The 19,713-nt window shown below is 33.4% G+C and overlaps 1 protein-coding gene across 1 annotated transcript in view; it reads left to right on the top strand.

The window, feature by feature from the left end:
* Positions 1–850: 850 nt before the first annotated feature.
* The window catches only part of IFT54 (intraflagellar transport 54), a 59,731-nt gene continuing 40,868 nt past the window's right edge, over positions 851–19,713 (top strand). Inside the window, exons 1-3 of the mRNA XM_076481600.1 lie at positions 851–1,358; positions 5,239–5,307; positions 16,688–16,736. Of these exons, the coding sequence (XP_076337715.1) occupies positions 1,224–1,358; positions 5,239–5,307; positions 16,688–16,736 (253 nt within the window). The 5' untranslated portion in view covers positions 851–1,223. The remainder of the gene's footprint in view (positions 1,359–5,238; positions 5,308–16,687; positions 16,737–19,713) is intronic.

The following is a 19,713-nucleotide window of genomic DNA, read 5'->3' as shown; positions in this document are numbered from 1 at the left end:
CACATTTAATGGTTGTTTTATTTTTTACATTTCTATTTGAAATGTCCCCAATTGGGCAACAGTAAATGTGCGGTCTTAAAATGCTAAAATCCAGGGTTTAAGCTCAATTTGGCTTTGCTCTAAAATAAAGTATTTGAAACATTGAAACTTAAAATAATGTCACAATTAAATTGAATATGTTCACACGGTTATAAAAATTGTGATGTGCTAAAGTAAATATAGATGTAGTATTAAAACTCCAGAGTCTTTCGGAGTTGATTTAAATCACTTACACTGGATATGTGGCAAATTGTTGGACAATCTTCAAATACAAAAGGCCCGGCATGGACAAGCGTGTTAAGGCGTGCGACTCGTAATCTGAGGGTCACGGGTTTGCATCCCCGTCGCGCCAAACATGCTCGCCCTCCCAGCCGTGGGGGCGTTATAATGTGACGGTCAATCCCACTATTCGTTTGTAAAAGAGTAGCCCAAGAGTTGGCGGTGGGTGGTGATGACTAGCTGCCTTCCCTCTAGAGTTACACTGCTAAATTAGGGACGGCTAGCACAGATAGCCCTCGAGTAGCTCTGTGCGAAGTTCAAAAACAAAACAAAACAAACAAATACAAAAAATACGTGATAGAGCGCTAAGAGAAAATTTAGGTACCATATTGGAGATCTATATACTTATTTTTTATATATTTTTATAAGTTTAGGCGAAGTGAAAACGGAAGGGATTTTAAACGTCTGGACTGTGACACAAATACCTAAATTATTGTTATGTAATTAATACTCAAATATATCTTAATATATATTTTGTTTCCAAGAAAACTAAACATATTTCACATCGCCGCCTAGTTGCCTGATGTATATATTTTATCACATTCCCGAATAGGGTTTTGTGTCGCTGTACGTGTAGGCTTGTGAAATTGAAATTTGTAATAAATATTCTAATAGTAAATTAAGATTTAAACTGATGTGTTGTTATTGTTTCACAACAGTTCGTTGAATACTAGTATATTTGATATTAGTTACGTAGGGATGTAGAGGAATTTAAATTTTTAAAGAATAATTACAGATTTAATTAACTTAATTAAGCCTGGTAGCCCAAATAAAGTAAATATAAAATAACTAAGTTATTCCATAAAAGCGAAACGAATCTGCTAAATTAACTTACCTGAACTTCATTGCTGTTGGATAGGCATATATGTATAACGTTCATTGCAGTGAGAAACAAGTGTTGTAAAATGACTGAAGAAGTTACCCCAGTAGTTATAAAAAAAACTCAAGATACTCTTGGAAAAGTTATTAAAAAACCTCCTTTGCATGACAAACTACTAAAGAAGCCTCCATTTAGATTTCTTCATGATATTATTACAAATGTAAGTATATGCTTTAAGAGTTATTGAAATTTTTACTTATTTAACTTAATAATAGTACAACTTTACTAGTCTATCCAGTAATAATTGTTTCTGCACCATACAATGAGTTTTTAAATTTCAGTCAAACTTAAGATCATGTTTGTTTATTGCTGCATAATAACTTAAGATTAATAGAAGAATACAATATCGAAACAAAGAAAGACCATCACATCAGCCATCCATCTAGCCAAAACAACTAAGCAAAGTTAATACTATATATATAGACACATACAACAGTATGTTATTTGGAAATGACATATCTAAGTTTATACATACAAATATAAGTATGAAATAACATGTTTCAGAAACAAATATTAATTTCTTATTGATTACTGAAGCTTGTATTTTCAACAATTCATTCTCTCATACAAATTGCCTATATTCTTGTTAAAAGAAATTGTATTTTGGTTACAGTCTTAAACTTGTAGAGAGAGTTGCTTGAGAATGTGGTTGATACTGTTACCCTATTTTAAATTTCTGTTGGATAGGTATATAACTTGTAAATATGAATGGCCATATTTAACTTGTTAGTTTTGTTTTCATTTTGACTAGTGAAGGGTGATTTCGAGCTGTATACTCATTAGCTTTCTATCACTTACAGTGTTACATTATATACTTTTAAAATAAAAATTTAAATTATATCTGAAAATAATTTCAAGGATTTTTATTACTAAGTTAAAGTTCAGTGGTGCTGTTTTTCTTTTTAATTTTCTTGTGAGCTTTTTTTTTATTGCACCTGGTTTCTACTGGCTACTTAATACACCCCTTCAAAACAAGATTTTAGATATTGCAAACACATATTTATGTTTTACATATTAACTCTTTAACTGCAATAATAAATATAAAAAGGATTTTTCTCAGGGAACAATAGTTTTACAAATGAAAGGAAACACATCTTCATTGCTTGACCATTAACCAACTGATTAAAATATGACTACATTGATACTTTGTTATAGCCTAGATATTTCAAAACACTTTTTTCTTGCTGCTTATATACATATTTTTTGTTAGTAATTTCCATTTTTCTTCTACTACTGTGAATCTTTTTTTTATCTTTAGGTCACTTATATCAAATCCACTAACAATTTTTTAATTTTTTTTCTGGAAAGCTCAATGCATTTTATTAAATAAAAACAAAATTATAGTTAACTGTTTTCAGGTATATTAATTGGCATAATCTTAAAAACTTGTACCTAGACTTGTTGTTATGTAGAATTACACATTTTTAGGTTTTGTGTGCTGTGTATGCTGAGAATGTGCATTATTTTGATTATTTATAACATAGGCATACACATTTGGCATGTTTCAACAAAATGAAATATAATTTGTCTTGCTCTTTTTGGATCACTTTCTCATTCTTGTGTGTAACCTATTATATTTACAGTTATGCTGTATATTAAGAAACTATCCGAGTATACTGTGTATATCAGGCAAGGAACATTAATTTGGAAGACACTATCAAATAATTGCTAATTGATTTTTTTTTCCAATAGCAGATTTTGGACTACTGCTACAAAAATGTTTTTATCTAAAATTAACTTTTAACTGTGTTTCAACTAATTATTTTGTGTGTTAAAAATAACATTCATTTTGAAACTCTAGAATGGGTGACAACTGTCTGTTGTGGAGACAAGTGTAGAGGATGATGTTTTGAAAGTCTTCCTCTATACTTATGTCTCCACAACAGACAGTTGCCGTCCATTTTACAAAGTTTCATCATGAATACTCTGCCTAAACAATCTATCAAAGAATATTCATTTTGTGTCTGTGTAAGTTTTCTCTTTAAAATGCTATATAAATATTTGAACTACTAACTATTTAATAAAAATATCATTAAATGGTAACTGCTCTGTATGGATCCAGGATAATGTTTTAACTCTATGATCACTGACATTTGCTTTAAAACAAACAAACTTTTGATGTTGCATTCCTATTCATATATACAGAGTTTTACAAAAAATTGGCATTAATTTGATAAAGCATGAGATGCATACTTTGTGAAAAATTATAAGACTTGAATTTGGTATTCAAACAAAGTCAACCACCAAAATTTCTATAATTTTTATAAGTATTCAAAAACTGTTTTTGAATGATGTTTCAGTTGTGGGAAATTGCTCTAAGGTTTTCTTTACATGAATTGTCATATTTTGTGTCTTGTGTTCATAAAAAATGTTATTATTTGTTTTTTTGTATTTTCCATTCATTGTTTTGAAAATGTTCAGTCTTGTATTCAACTGAAAAATGTGTTTGATAGATGTTATTGAAATATAACCATTTCTTTTTAATGAGACATCAATATTATACAAGAAAGTGCCAAGTTCTTTGCAACAGTGTGGAATTTCTCATCTTGAAAAATACAGGCTATAATTACCAAATTATCTACCTAATTATATTCTCACTTGGAAACATTATTTTGAAATAATTTTCCTGGTGTAATCAAGTTCTCAGAGAAATCTATGATTGCAAACAAACAAACTTTCATGTTGTCTTAAAAAAGTAATAAAAAATAACTAAAAAGGTAGACTATATAAAAAAACATTTGAGTGAGAAATTGTCCTTTTCATCTTAAACCTGGTGATGCGTTGTCTGTATTTTGTTCTGTATAGACCATGAGCTCCTGGATTGGTAAATTATACAGCAAACTACTGTTGACAGTTACTGTACATCAGAAAATTTACTTCTTCATGAAACATTAAGGGTTAATTGTTGAAAGCTGATGACACATTAGGAGCCAGTAGGCCTAACATTTGAGTTAATCATGAAAAATAAGAATATGGAAAACAAACATCTGCAGTTTATCTGATATCTATTTTATTTCTTTCCAAACTGTTGACAAAACTGTACTGAGGTGCAAGATAGTGGATTGTAACTGGCTGACCCACATGCTAATTGCCTTGGGAACCAATCAGCAAGTGAAAACAGTGATCTTTTTGTTCCCATTTCCAAGTAATAACCTTAGTGCACAGTGTGGCTGAACTGGGTTTTGCAAAACTTTCTTATGAAACAGTCTTCTTAATCAGAGTTGTGGTAACCATCTGTGTTCAGAATGTTACAATGTAAAGACTCGTATACATGTATCAAGGGTGTATTTATACTATACCTGTCAATAAGAATTCAGAACTTTCTTCTGAAAGGTATACTAGCATTTTTTATTCCAATGCTTTCTAAGTTTTACTAGGAAAACTGTTATACCAAGTTGCAGTTTGCTGGTTTACCATGATTTTTTCAGGCCTGTGTGTGTGTGTGTATAAATCTATAAATTACCCAGAGGATTCCTTTTTCCTAGGAGCTGAAATTAAAATTTATGTGTGCACAAAGCAGGAACAAAACCTTTGTGAAAAGACATCAACTGCTTATAAATATGCATGTGTGCAGATTAGATTACATTTTCCTCTTTAATTTTTTGACTTGGGTTTTTTGATATTACATGGTCAACAATTTTATAGTTGTCTGTTTTATGTTTATAAACTAAATAAGCAGTTTAACAAGAATCTGATTTTCTCCATATTCTGTAGTGTTTCTTCATTTCTATTAATTTAGTTATTCTGTGATTACAAGTATACTTAAAGATTTTCATTATGTAGTGTCTTTACAATCCTTCTCAATTTATATGTACTCATGTTCTGTTTTTCATTATTGAATCACCTTGTTTCAAAGTTAGGTTCTATTAGGTCAATGAATTTTGCTTGTCTTTTCATTCTGACTAGTTTCATTTCCTTTGTAATTATCATTTTGAGATCATTCAATTCCAGTGTGATATTTAAAACTGGTTTTAACTGAACTTGAAAAAGAAAATGTTTATGGTTCTTAATATGATAATTATTATCTAATTATATTGCAGGTGATTAAGACTTCTGGGTTTCTGAAAGGTCTGTACACGGATGAAGAAATGGTATCAGATAATGTCAAGGTACTATGCTATTGATTTTAGAATTAATTCTAATGGCAGAGAGGCTACTTAGACATTGAAGTACAAGAAATTTATACATGGGAAGTAAAGGACAGTTTTGAGGTAACACCTTGCCTTTTCACACACAATAACTTGATCTCTCCCTGATCTGACCAGGAAATTTGCATCCCAGTAGCCTTGAGTTAACTCCCACCTAAAGTATCATCTGTAATAATGTAATCTACATAATTGCATAATGACATGATATAATAGTAGCCCTCCACCATTAGAGGGTTGACAATAACCTCCTTGTACAGTGACTCCCTATTTATTCTATTTGCTGCATTGTCTAGAATAGGTATGTTTTTAAAGTTATTGGTAAATTACCTGAGATTTGTAATAGTTTATAAAACATAAATTTCATTCAGATTTAAATGGTTTCATTTATTACTGTGGGAACAGAGATATAATTGAATATTTTTTCTTTGCTTACTTGGGTTTTGTTTTGGTTTTTTTTATAGCAAAGCCACATTGGGCCATCTGCTGAGCCCACCAAATCGAACCCCCTGATTTTAGTGTTGTAAATCCGTAGACTTACCGCTGTACTAGCAGGGGACCTTGGGTAGTGAAGGAGGTTAAAGATCAGATATGTGAGCCACTTACTAATGTTTTTTTTTGTCAGTTCTCAAATAGTGGACAGGTACTAGAGGTTTGGAAGTGAGCTAATATAATGTCTGTTTTTTTAAGGGAGATGATAAGAATTGTCCCATTGATTATAGACCCATTAATCTTATGTTACTGGTGGGAAAAGTTTTGGTAAGTCTGTTAAAAGATGCGTTGTAAAGTTAGTTGACAAATTTTAGAATTTTATCAGATAGTCAATGTGGTTTCACTAAAGGAAGATCTTGCCTTATAAATGTTTGACATTTTTAAAGCTTACTGCTTATGTAGGTAAGGGTAGTGGTGAAGATTCAGTATTTGATAAGGTGCCATATAAAAGGTTTGTAAAAATAAAAAAAATGTGTGGGAGATAAGTTACCAAATTGGATAGAAGAGTGGCTGGATGGAAGAAAATGGAGGGTTGTAACAAATAAAGCTCAGTCAAACTGGAATAATGTCACAGGTGGGGTACCTCAGAGCTTTATCTTAGTACCTTTGCTCTTTTTGATTTCTGTCACTTATATAAATGAAAAAAATAACTAAAATTTGCTGATATTAAGGTCTTGGGTGTTGCTACCTGTGAAAAGGAATGGGTTGCCTTTAGATGTTGTAGAGGCAGTAAATTTAATTGAATTTAACAAAAAGCTTTACGTATATGACTATTAAAGGTTACTTTTAAGTTAATTTAGCTAAGTGTGTGGAACAGCTGAGATGGACCAATAAATCCCATAATATCCCAAAACATTGTTAAAATTTCAATATGATATTAAGGTCTCTAGTGTTGCTAGTTGTGAAGATGATGATGCTGATTTACAAAAGGAATTAGATCATTTAGTGAATTGGAGAAATAAATGGCAGTTGGGTTTTAATTATAATAAATGCAAAATAATGCATATGGATTATCATAATTTGAATAATAAGTATAGTGTCAGTTGGAATAAACTTGACAGTGTCATGAAGGAAATGGATCTTGGTGCAATGGTTGATCAGATTCTTAAGCCATCTAAGCAGTGTGCTGTTGCTAGTGGTAAGGCAAATATGATTTTAGGTTGTATCTACAAAAGTATTGAATAGAAGTCTAAAGAGGTTATAATTTCATTGCACAGATCGCTGGTTAGTTTTCCCTCGGTGTGGATTCCTCTATGTGGTGAGGGGACCTCCCAGGGAAGGTTTTGTTCTTTCAGGTTACCTCTTCTGGGATCTAATCATCCACTGATGTGTTTGCTATGAGTGGTGACCCATGAAGGGGAGGAGAGGATCCTGGTGGTTAAGGGGTCCAACCCTAACACACCACTTTGACCTTGAATTCCTGTAGACGGGCTGCCTTTGGATGGCCCCCCCTTGGGTCAGTCGGCTGGTCCACTTGGGCTAGAGTCAACCAAGTACCAATGTTGGAAGTTCTCAACAGGTGTTTTGGATATTGTATCTGATGCTGGTGTTTGGGTATAATGCTCACAAAACCCTGGAGTTTGCTGCAGTTTCCTTGCTTGACATGGTAGTGTGTTCCCTGGTAGGGCTCCATGGTGGGTGGGGGTTAGTGGGTACCGAAATTTTCCTTTTTTCCTATGGGTCCTCCTTCAAAAAGTTTAAATAAAATAGTGAAAAACAGTCAATAGGTAAATGATCATGTTTTGAAGACTCTGAGCAGCAATCTTCAACATCTGTAACACACGTACCTCATTTTCTTATATTACATTCTCTTTCAGAAAAACCTTTAGGACAAATCTCCCCCTTTTTTATTCAGAAGGGACTGGAGGGACTTGCTGGCTTTCCAAAGTCAGTAAAGAAGCTTCAATCTGGAGAAATATTGGTTGAAAAATCCACATCTCAACATAGTGAATTCCACTTGAATTCAAAGGCAATTAGGGATATACCTATTGAGGTTACACCTCATGCTACTTAGAATTCATCACAAGGAGTTATTGTTGAGAGGGATTTGAAGAACTTCCCCGATTCAGAGATTCTCGCTGGTTTCTCCACTCAAGGAGTTTCTGCAGCGAGGAGCATCTCCACTTACAAAGATGGAATTACACTGCTGACAAAGATCCTTGTTTTGACATTTACATCATCACATGCACTTGCCACCATCAAGGCAGGTTATCTTAATTGCAGAGTACAGCTGTAGATTCCAAACTTACTCAAATGTTTCCAGTGTCAGAGGTTTGGTCACTCAAAGGCGTCATGTTGTGGTTCCCTGACATGTGCTCATTGTGGTGGCAAGGACCACGATGCTTATGAGTGTCAAATGGACCCACATTGTGTCAGTTGCAATGGTTTTCACCCTTCCTACTTTCGTTCTTGCCCAGAATGATTGGAGGCAAAAGAGGTGCAGCGTTTTAAAATAACTCATAACATTACTTATCCTGAGGCTCGAAAATTGCTGTCTTGGACATATGCTGCTACTCTTCATTCCACAACTACAGTGGGAGTGCAGACAGATCTCTCTGTGCCTCCAAGAGAAGTGTTTTGAAAACAAATAAAAATCCTTTTGACCTCCATGGTTAAAAGAGTTGATGAATCAACTTCTACACCCATCTCTGTTCCTCCCATACATTCCAACAAACCCCAAGGTCCACATCCTTTGGTTCCAGGTACAGGCCTTTCTTTGGATACATCTTTTTCTCTCACCCCAAGATGCAACACAGTCATTTGTACGCATCGACAAATCCTGCCCAATCGACCCAGGGCAGGATCCATGGAGGTTGATAGACCTCCCTTGCATAAGGACAGTAAGGAAAAATGGCATGGTTGTAAACAGAAGGGTTCTCCAGCCAATTCGCCAACACATCATTAAAAACAGCCACCTTCATACAATGGAACTGTCAAGGTTTACGATCTAATCTGGATGACATCAAAACAGTGATTGCTTCGTACTATCCTATATGTCTTTCCTTACAGGAAACATTTCTGAAACCTGCCGATACAGTCACCTTTTGGCACTTTTCTCTGTACAGAAATGACAGGCTGTGTGATGGACGAGTACATGGAAGGGTGGCACTATTGGTCGATCAGCATGTGCCCACCCTGTCTTTGTCACTCAACACACTCTTGGAGGCCGTAGCCATCCGTGTTTCCTTGGGTCATACCATCACTGTTTGTTCTCTCTACCTGTCACCTGGAGAGACATTTGATCGATCAGACCTTGATGCTCTCATTGAATAGTTGCTGTCTCCCTTTCTAATCCTGGGGGACTTTAATGGACATCATGGCCAAGAAGTAGCTGATATCTGGAGCATTGCTGATACTCTAGGTGAAAGCTTTTGCTAGGTATCTACCACTTTGACTTGTTCCTCCACCTTCTTGGCCATCAAGACTCGGACAGAGCGATCACCTCTTTCCTTTCGAACTGATTTTCTCTATGACTGTATTTGTCCCTTTACACTGGTGGAACTGAAACTGGCCCTTCATCGGTCTGGCAGTACATCTGTTGGACCAGATGATGTACACTGACATGCTGCACCATCTATCTCCTACTTCTCTTGATATTCTTCTAATTGTTTTTAACTGGATCTGGCAGGAGAATGTTTTTCCTTATGCCTGGTGCCAGGCTAATATCTTATCTTTCTCTAAGACTGGGAAAAATCCCAAACTACCTTCAAACTACTGTCCAATTGCTTTGACAATCTGTCTCTGTAAGACCTTAGAGAGGGTGGTTAATGCTCATCTTGTTTGGTTCCTCGAATCATACATCCTCCTCTCGCAAAGGCAGTACTCCACCACGGACAACTTGATTCGACTTGAAACCTCAATCAGAGAAGCCTTTTTTCAAACGACAACATGAAGGTATGGCATTTTGCAAGACCTCCATATATATGGGTTATGTGGCCATTTACCCATTTTTATTAAAAATATTTTAATGGACAGGAGATTCCAAGTTTGTGTGGGTTTGCCACTTTCCGTTCTTTTCTTCAGGAACTTGGAGTCCCTCAGGGCTGTGTTTTGAGTGTCATCACTGTTCATAAATGCCATCACTGAACAACTCTCTCTCACTGTTGCAAATGGGCTCTATGTTGACGACTTTAACATCTCATGTCAGTCGTCGAACATGAGATATATTGAGAGGCAGCTACAGAATGCCCTCGATCGTGTACTAAAGTGGACCACCACAAATGGCTTTAATTTCTCTCTCTCTAAAACTGTTTGCATGCACTTTTGTTGCCAACGGGGTATTCACCCTGATCCTGAACTCCATATTGGTGAAGTTTTGCTGCCTGTGGTCCCTGAGACCAAGTTCTTGGGGATTATCTTTGACCGTAAGCTGACCTTTATACCACACTTAAAGCAGCTACGGGCCAAATGCACAAGAGCACTGAACATCCTCCGTGTCCTTTCTACCACCAGTTGGGGAGCGGATCGATGTTCTATGTTAAAGATATATCGTGCTCTTAATCAATCGAAATTCGACTATGGGTGACTGGTTTGTGGCTCTGCCAGGACCTTGGTCTTAAAGATGCTGGACCTCATTCATCATCAAGCACTTTGGCTCTGCACTTGGGCTTTCTGCACCTCCCCAGTTCAGAACTTTTACGTAGAGTCTCGCTAACCTTTGCCGTTTGCAACTATCTTTACTCTATTCTTCGAAACTTTGTACCTTACCAAAGCATCCCCCCTGGGGATGTGTTGTCCTTCTTTGGTGGGCCATACTTTTTCAGAACAGACGATCTGCCATTGCTCCTTTTGGTTTTTGTATCCAGACACAGTTGGATGAATTGGGTTTGTCCTTGGATAACATTGCAGTATCCACTGGTCAGCCCATCCCACCATGGCTTATTACAGTCCCCAAATGTGACCTTTCTTTAAGTCATCTGAGAAGAGCAGACTCTCCCAATTGGAAGTACCGTCTTTTATTTACTGAACATCTTTTGAACAATCTTTCCATTCCAATTTATACGGATGGTTCCAAATCAGGTGACTTTGTGGGCTCTGCCATGGTTTGTGGGAGTTCGGTGGTTGAGTGCAGAATCCTCTCTACAGCTTCTTTGTTCACTGCTGAACTGTACACCATTTTTCTTGCCCTGGATCATATTGAAGCCTAGCAGTACTCCAACCACACTATTAGAAAATTGCCATAACATTAAATAACTCGACACCAGGACTGGAAAGGCCAACTTCAGGTGACTAATGCTGCTGTGTGAACTATTCGTTTGAATTACCTGTTAGTCATCCTGGTGAGTTACTATTATAATTTTACTGCATGTCTTTTAAAACTTTTATTACTTTACTTTTTGATAATGCCCGTAATGATACATAACCCAGAACCAGGACTGGAAAGGCCAACTTCAGGTGACTGACAGTGGTTCTTGTACTTACCTGTTAGTCTTCCTGGTGGGTTATGATAATTACCATTATGCTACAGAAAGTCCTTTACAACTTCTCTTGTTGTGGTTTCTCTCTTAACATTGTAGACTAGATGCCAACATTGGTTTTATGCTATTTATCTTTTTAAATGCTGTTTTGTTTTACCTTCATCTTCTTTTATGAATTTTACTACATTTACTTTATTTCTACCTTTTTACTGGACTTTTGGCACAGATAGCCTAGCTGCTTTGTGGCATAAAACACTAAATCAACCAACCAACTGGTTAGGCCACTTTTCAAATGTTGTGTTTTGTCTTGGGTTCTTTACATTTAGAAAGACATCAAGTTTTTGAAAAAAGTTCAGGAGGTTACTAAAATTGTGCTTGGGACAGAGGGGGTTATCATGTGAAGAGAGGCTGAAATTATCAAATTTTCTCTTGAAAAGAGAAGAGTTGGGGAGAATATGATAGAAATTTTTAAGATTTATAAAAGGAATTGATAGTGTTGATGCATCTTTTTTTTTATTTAAAAGGGAGAATAGTAAGACTAGGGGGGCTGATATAAATTATGGCAGGGTAGGAGTCCTCTTCAGCTAAGACAGTTTCATTTTTGTAACAGAGTGAATGGCTTTTGGAATAAGTTGCCTTCAGATGTTGTAGAGGCAATAACTTTCAGTGAGTTTAAGAAAAAGCTTGGTAAGTATGTGAATGAAAATGGCTGGCCTTAAGGTAACTGATCCTTTAAGCTGAGTTTTTAAACCTTCTAGGTCTTTTCTTACATCTACCCAAAAAATCAGATATTGTATCAATTCCCTTCTCATTTGGGTTGAGCTTTCACCTGAGGAATAGAATGTCTTTTAATCAAAGTTTTGTCTTCTCTTTTACTCCTTGCATACTTGTAAAAATTCTGACTTCATTTGTATTACCTGTTCATTTGAGTCGTACATACATGTGCCTCTTCTTGTGGAATTTTCAGAACCAGTAAAACATTTATGGTCAGTTGTTCTCAGCTGTGTGCTTCTTTTCATGAAGATTTGTCTTGGCAACATGATTGTTCCAACACCATGGTAGGCATATTTTTGTTTTCCCTTAATTGGATCTTTCTCTCTCCAAAAAAAAGTTTCTTCATCCGATTGTGGAGGAGTCTGAATGCCATTTTTTTTTTTAGGCTGATTGGATGTGATCCATAGTCTTTCTTATGTCATATCTTCAATGGGTACTTGTTCAGAGGCTTTTTAATTTATATATTCGATCTGCTGTTTTGGGCTTATTCTCATTATGTTTGTCTCACTGTTTGTAATATGCCTGGGGCTCTGTACTTGGTGGCAAATTGTCTGCCAGTCAGACAATGTTCTAATACTTCAGTGATTTCTTGATTTTGTTCTTTTATTAAATTTGCTCTCAGTTGGGCACCTTTCTTATCTATGCCTTCACTGCTCTAAACACCAAACTTTTCAACTTTGTCTCAAGTGCCTTATCCTATGGCCCATGCAATTGATGCTCTAAGCCAGGACTGGTTTCACTTTTTTCAGTATTCTTATCCTCCTCTGTTTTCTCCATTGGGTTCTAATTTTTATATGTGTGTTGCTGCTTGATGGAACCTCTTTGGTGGCACAATCCTGATTTCCTCTGCTTAATCCATTGGCATTCAGGTTCCCTCTTTTTCTTTCTCATTCCTTCTTGGTTTCCAGGTGTGTCATTTCTCCTAAAAGTATTGTTTCTTCATTTTCACATGTGGGATTTGTACAGTTTATTATCTGTGGGGCTAAATTCTCTGTTTATCTAACCTTTTTCTTATCCCATTACTGTCATTCTTCAACTCTGCCTGTTTATCAATAGAAGTGATTTTTTTTTAGTTCACATGTTTGTTCAACCATGGGTTGTTGGTTTCACTAGTGCTGGTTGTGGGGTAGCTTTATCATTTGCATTGTGCCTTCTCATTGCTCACTGTTTATCTTCTTCTGTAATCTCCACTTTGTTCCAACCATTTTTTTCTTCATCAATTCTCATGTTCTACCTTCATACCTGATTGGAACCTTAATGTGGTTTTCATGCTACAATGAGTTGTTGGCTTTTTCTTCTTTGTATGATCTTCCCCTGAAGATACACTTCCTTTTACCTCTTACCTGTGGTCACTGTGATTTGGATGTTTATACTGTCAGTGCCTCCCATGTACTCTCACCATAATTATTTTCTTCTTTACTATAATGGAGCTTAAGACTTCAACTTCTCAGGGAGGTGCCTGTTCTTTCTCTCCTGTCTTCCTCCTTTCTATTTCTCATGCCTATACTCTTCCTTACCCAGTTTCTCTTACTGTATCTAACATAGACTGTTTGGTGTTGTCTTCTTTCTGTTGTTCATTTCATTTTTTGTTTCTGTCTTGGGATTCCTCTTTTACCCTGTACTTCTCACATTCTACCTTTACTGGATGGGTCCATGAACTTCTTTTAGTTGTTTGTTCTTCCCTGGATATTAATGCTTTCAGGCTTTTTCACATTTTATTATGTGAAGTTTATCACCTGTTTTGCACATTTCATTTTCTTCAGCCCTTGAACTTACTTTCTAAGGGTGATTTTTCTTTAAAAGTCTTATTTCTTTATTTTATTACCTTTATATTTTTCTACTTATTTATCTGTTACATGTGTGTATACATACACATGCAAATTCTTTTCATTTTCTTAAAAATAATTAGTGGGATACTCTGCAGTTCCTTGTTATTCTGCTTAGATTTTGGTGGCTGGTTCTAGCCTGTGGTCTATAGTTTCTTTACTGTAACTGGTTGTATGGCACAAATGTATAACAAGTTAATTAGTTTTTGTTGGGGGTCTTTAAAGAGCTTTGGAAATTATTCTAAGGAACTCATGTTTTATTTATAACGTATGTAAACTAATCTCAAATAGAGTTTATTGATATTTTGTTATATGATGCATATCACAATCTGATGATTTGTCTTGTACATTTTATGATCTAATTAGTTTTATTCCTGTAGTTTTAAAATTTTAGAGAATGATAAAGCATACAATGATTTAGTTAGATGTTGTGTCATAAATGGTGAAACATGTATCAACTAAAGGAAACCATTGTTCTTAATTTATTTATTATCAAGAATGTTAATTGTTACAAGGAAAAGAGGTGAACTTTGTGTATTTAGGTTATCAATAAGCACTTCATAAGGGGCACACAAAACATTAGAAAACACCAATATAAAGTTAATCACGAGAAATGTTTTACATTTCATACTTTGTTTTATATGCTTCACAAATGTTTAAAATAAGTGCTTCATGCAGCCAGCTCTGATATTTTTTTTTATAAACATAAGTTTTCTTGTTTATATCTTGTGTGTTCTTATGCATGTTCTGAAATATTAATTTAATTTCCAACAATGTTTAACTAATTGACCCTTGATGTAGGCTTATGGTGAAAATATAAGTTTTTTTATTTTTTAATTTGTTTAAGGTAATTAAGTTTAACATTTTATAAAAAAATATGTTCTTTGATATTTTCACAAAATATTACATTTATTTTCATCCATAAAAATGCAGTAGTTTTAATAAGGTAGTCTTGTAGAAATTTGTTGTGACAAACCCAAGGAATATCAATTGTGCTTTCTTCTTGTTATAGAGTTTACAACTTTGCAAGTGCAATACATTTTCATGCACATCAGTATAAGATTAACACAATAACTTAATTTTAAATCGTATCTGAAAATATGGTTTTCCTTGGTTTTACATTTTGTTTTTCCACACATTTTAAAATTATTTTTTGTATGTTAATTTTAATTATTTCTTTGTTTGCACTCATAAACATTTTCATTATTCTAACAATTTAGTTTATTCTTGAAGAAAGTGAAAATAAATGTTCAAATTTACATTTTTACACAGCTCCAATGAGTTTTGCCTGAACTACAATGTATTTGTAGTTTTTTTCTAGAATTGGCCTACCTGTCTCATAGAAATGTTTTTTAAAAACCTGTTATTTCATAAGAATACATTATCTATTTCTTGTTGTCAAGTCCTTTCCTTGTCTTTTTATGCCTAGTGTTTATATAGACTCTAAATACCATCTTTTTATGATATCATACAAAGTGGTTTAATCATTAACTAATGAAACAGCTTTAAAAACAACTAGAAAGTTAACCCATATTTGAAAATAGAGCAAGAATTAGACTTTCCATGTTGTAATACAGTAAATGTAGTGGTTTGAGCAGTAGCTTGTGGTTTCATTGGAATATTTCTATTCTGAGTGAAAGTTTTAGTGTGTCAAATTATAGTTGTTTGAAACCTAAAGAAATGTTTGTATCCCAGAAGAGATAAAGTAAGATTTCATTAGGTTTAGTGAATATGGTAGGCTGTGGCAAAATATTTTAATGACTCAAATTTATTAATTACTGAATACTATTTTTACATTTGTGGTAGTGAAACAACATACATAGATAAATTATTAACTGACATTTTTACTTGTGAAAGTAAAAATGTTTTCTTTATGATCTTCAGTTTATTTGATTTACACAGGTTGTTGGATGAATCCTTCACAGTTGAAAAGCACAGTGATAATTGTGTGGTTGCATTAGAAAATTACCAACTAGTAAATGTTGAAAATGCTTAAAAATGATTTTACCAAACATTTTAGCAACTGTTTTTGCTACCTTATCATGTGAGAATAATAATATTTTAAAAATTTTGTTTAGTAGTCAATTTGTAAGAACACTCATTTAGTTGAATGTAATTGAACAATGAGTCGTACTATTAAAGTTCCACTAATTGCCCCTCTTTATCATGACCTTTGAATGATTAGTTCTAAGAATAAACATTTTCTGCTGCTAACATGTGATCTTGACTCCACGTGTGTGACAAAGAAATGTGTATTCATGTAATGTGGTGCAACATAATTCATTATATGAAAGTTCTGAATAGATAAATTGGATACAGTTTGTTGTGTGATTGAAAAAAATAAATAAATAGCTTTAGTGTGCTAATTGCTGTAAAATGCTTTATTCAGGAAAAGGCCTAAGTGTAAAATGATGATTAAATATAGGTTTTCTGGAAGTAATTTGTACTGATAAAATGTGTAAATAGAAATGATATTTAGTTCTGGGTAGGAAATCTCCATAATCCTTTTGTTCATGCACTAAAAAGCCAAAAGTTTGAAATACTTTGAAATCTAGAAAGTAAAGATTAACTAACTTAAAAAAATAGTATTAATAACAAAAGTATATTTTCAGGATAACAGGGTTAATTAAACTTAATTTCTTTATGTGCTCAAATTCTGTGAGCTGTGTAAATATTAAGCATACAATTTTATTGATTTACTGTAATTCTTCATATAAAATGTGAATATTTGGTGCAATAAAAAACAATATGGATTATGTAGAAGTATGAGAAGTTTAGACTTTGTACATAATATCTGTTTGAATCATAATGATATTGAAATTTAATTATTTATAGGACAAGGAGAGCAAAATTAATTTTCTGCAGAAAACAATTGATGTAGTTGGTAAGTTTATATTTTAATATTGAATATAATTGCGAATAACAAGTATTGCATATTCTGATGTTTTTAAACAATTTTAAACTAGATGTGTATGGACTGTTATTTTGTAGGTAGACTGTAATTCTAACACTAAATTTATAGGGGATTGCTGTAAATTCAAAAGAAGGTAGCTATGATATTATGAAATTCTTTTTGTGTGCTAAGTGTGATTAAAGTGTTATGTTTATGAAATGTGATTAATATTTTGTTGTTATTTTTTACCATCTGGTTTGAAACTGAGTAAGACACTGCATTTTTTGAAATAAATTTTGTTTTAAATTCATAGTGTTAGAAAAACATGTAATCTCGAGAATTCTTGATAGAAATAAATAAATAAAAACCCTATAACCTGAGTGCTTACAAAAGTGGACATCTCTTCTGCAGGAACACACTGAAGAAGAAAGGTTCACTTTTTATCGGATTTTTATTCATTTGGGTCAAAGTTCATCTTTTCATGTATTTTAATGAATTAAAAATTCTGTATAACAGTTGTTAGTAATTGGTTTAAAAAAATTACATTTTACCATATTGAAATAAATACATGGACATGTGATGTTTGTTGACCTAGGTATGTTAACAGAAGAAAAAGATATGAATTTAAACATAAAAAGTAAATTATAAAATTCAGTTGTGGATCTATGAGATATAATCTGGAACAAACAAAATAATGCCACCAAAAATAAATGACCATATTTATTAAACTTTTGCTAATATTTTTGTATACTTGTACCAATATAATAATTTTCTTTATCTACCTAGTCTTTTTTAACACATTCTTTCTCAGTTAGTTGACAAATTAGAAGGTGATGTTAAGTGTAAGGCCTCCAGTAATTGGTGATTCAAATGTCAGACATTGATTTTTGGCATTTTAGCCTATCTAGTTTCTTCTGTAGTTAGTGAAACCAATTACCTGCTCTGCTGTTAAATTTTAGTTTAGAAGTTGTTAGAGAACAACTGTTAATTAAATGAAACTGAATTTACCAGTTTTCTTAGTTTCCCTGGAAGAAGGATATTGTGAACCTCTTTGTTAAATTTTTTTATGTATTTACAGGAAGTTAAAATTTCTGTTTTTTTTCATGTAATTTATATTAATACAAGTAGGACATGCACCTGAATATGTTGGAACTAAGTGTTACAATCTTGCAAATAATTTTGGTTCTGATCCATTAATTCTTGATTTTGTAAGGAAAACATTGACAGTGTGCATTTGTTTAACTATACATAGTTTAAGTGGCGAGTGGTCAAGTTCCACATATTTTTCTTTCTATAGTGTCTTGGTAAGTGATAGACTGATGGTGAGCTCTTTCCTTATTGATCTTTTTTTTTTTATTAGGGAAATTTCAGAAGTATGCTTAGATGAGTTTGTAATAGTTTAAATTCAGCAGTCTGCCCCCTCCCAAAAAAAACAACAAATATTTGTACACACAAGTCATATAAAATAATCCTTTTGTTGTCAAAATGAGTTAATTATGTAATTATAGTTTTTAAAGAAATCACATTTTAATTAAGCTAACACTTAAATGTTTTTCATACATCACTTGTATATACCTTAAAATAATGAAAGTGGTTACCAAGAAATGGTTATGAAAATAGTATAAAAGGCAAACACTACTAGAATACTACCCATTAATCATGGGAAAATCATCTTCTACAGAGTACAGCTGTGTTGATAGTTCATACTGTAATGATTAGAAATATTAATTTCAGTTATTTTTATGAGTCATTACATTAATCAGTTAATTTGAACAATCTTGAATTCATTACAAATAATGAAGAAAAAATTATAATGACAATATTTAAATTACTTGTGTTGTTTGAATAGTCAACAATAACAACTGGAAGCAATTTTGATTAATTAGTTGTTTTTACCTGACACTAACTGATATAGTTAATGAGTAGTCAGTTAATTACAGAGCTTTGCAGACACTCAGAGTTTTGGCTGTTTAAGGTTACTTCATTCAGAAAATAGTAACAAGACTCCATGTTTCATTAGGTGCTGTATGCAAGAAAGTACTTTAAACTGGCATTGTTGATAGAAGCAATTGAGGTGGAAAAACTAAAACTGTTAAGGAATGATATTAAGTATCTTAGGGTTTACTTTTTATAGAACAGGTGGCATTTATATAGAGATTTTCCACATCCACTTGTAAATAAAGATGTGATGTTGCCTCAAGAACAGTGATATACACAATAGAGTAAAGTAGTTTCAATGGACATGCAACTCCTTGAAAACTGTTACTGAGAAGAAGCATCCAAATCAAAAGGTTGAAATGAGCATTGAACAGTGGAATTACCAAAGCTGGTGATACGTATGCTATTATAATCAAATTTGAGTTCAGTATTTTCTGTAACAATCAATGATGTTGGATGACAACTAGGAGAATAGTGTCAGAATCAATGTACAATGTGTACATTGAACTATGTTGGGAGATCAGAATAGGTTTGAGGCTGAATAGTTACGAGCGAAATAAAAGCTCAACTTTGAGTTTATCCACAGGAAAGAAAAACAGTTATTACTCTTGAAAGTATGTGAATAATGTGTCTGTTAAATGACTTGTATATATTTTTGTTATATATATGTATTAGTGGGCATAAAATCAGATGTTTCTTTTTTACTAGTTTCACGTTTTTTAATTTTGGAAGCAAATTCTGAGTAGTAGTCTAACTTTATGCTTATTTTTGTTTATAAATGGCTTATGTGAGATTAAATCCTGAGAAAGAGGAAGCTAAAACTTTACTCTTTATTAAAACTATAACAGTCAACAATTATTGTGCATTATTGTTATAACTAAAAGAAATGACACATTGTTTAAAAGACAGTATGTGAAAGTTGTTGAAATGGACAATGTGCTGAGAGAACTGGTAATTACAAGACATTTAGATTCATTTTCATATATTTTACTCAGGTCTGTGGTGAGTCCGGATAAAATTGGATTGAAGG

This window comes from Tachypleus tridentatus, chromosome 13 (genome assembly GCF_004210375.1).
Source record: "Tachypleus tridentatus isolate NWPU-2018 chromosome 13, ASM421037v1, whole genome shotgun sequence".
In the NCBI taxonomy this organism is placed as follows: Eukaryota; Metazoa; Arthropoda; class Merostomata; order Xiphosura; family Limulidae; genus Tachypleus; species Tachypleus tridentatus.
Note: the sequence above shows the minus strand (reverse complement) of the source record. Positions and strands in the feature narration are given on the sequence as shown.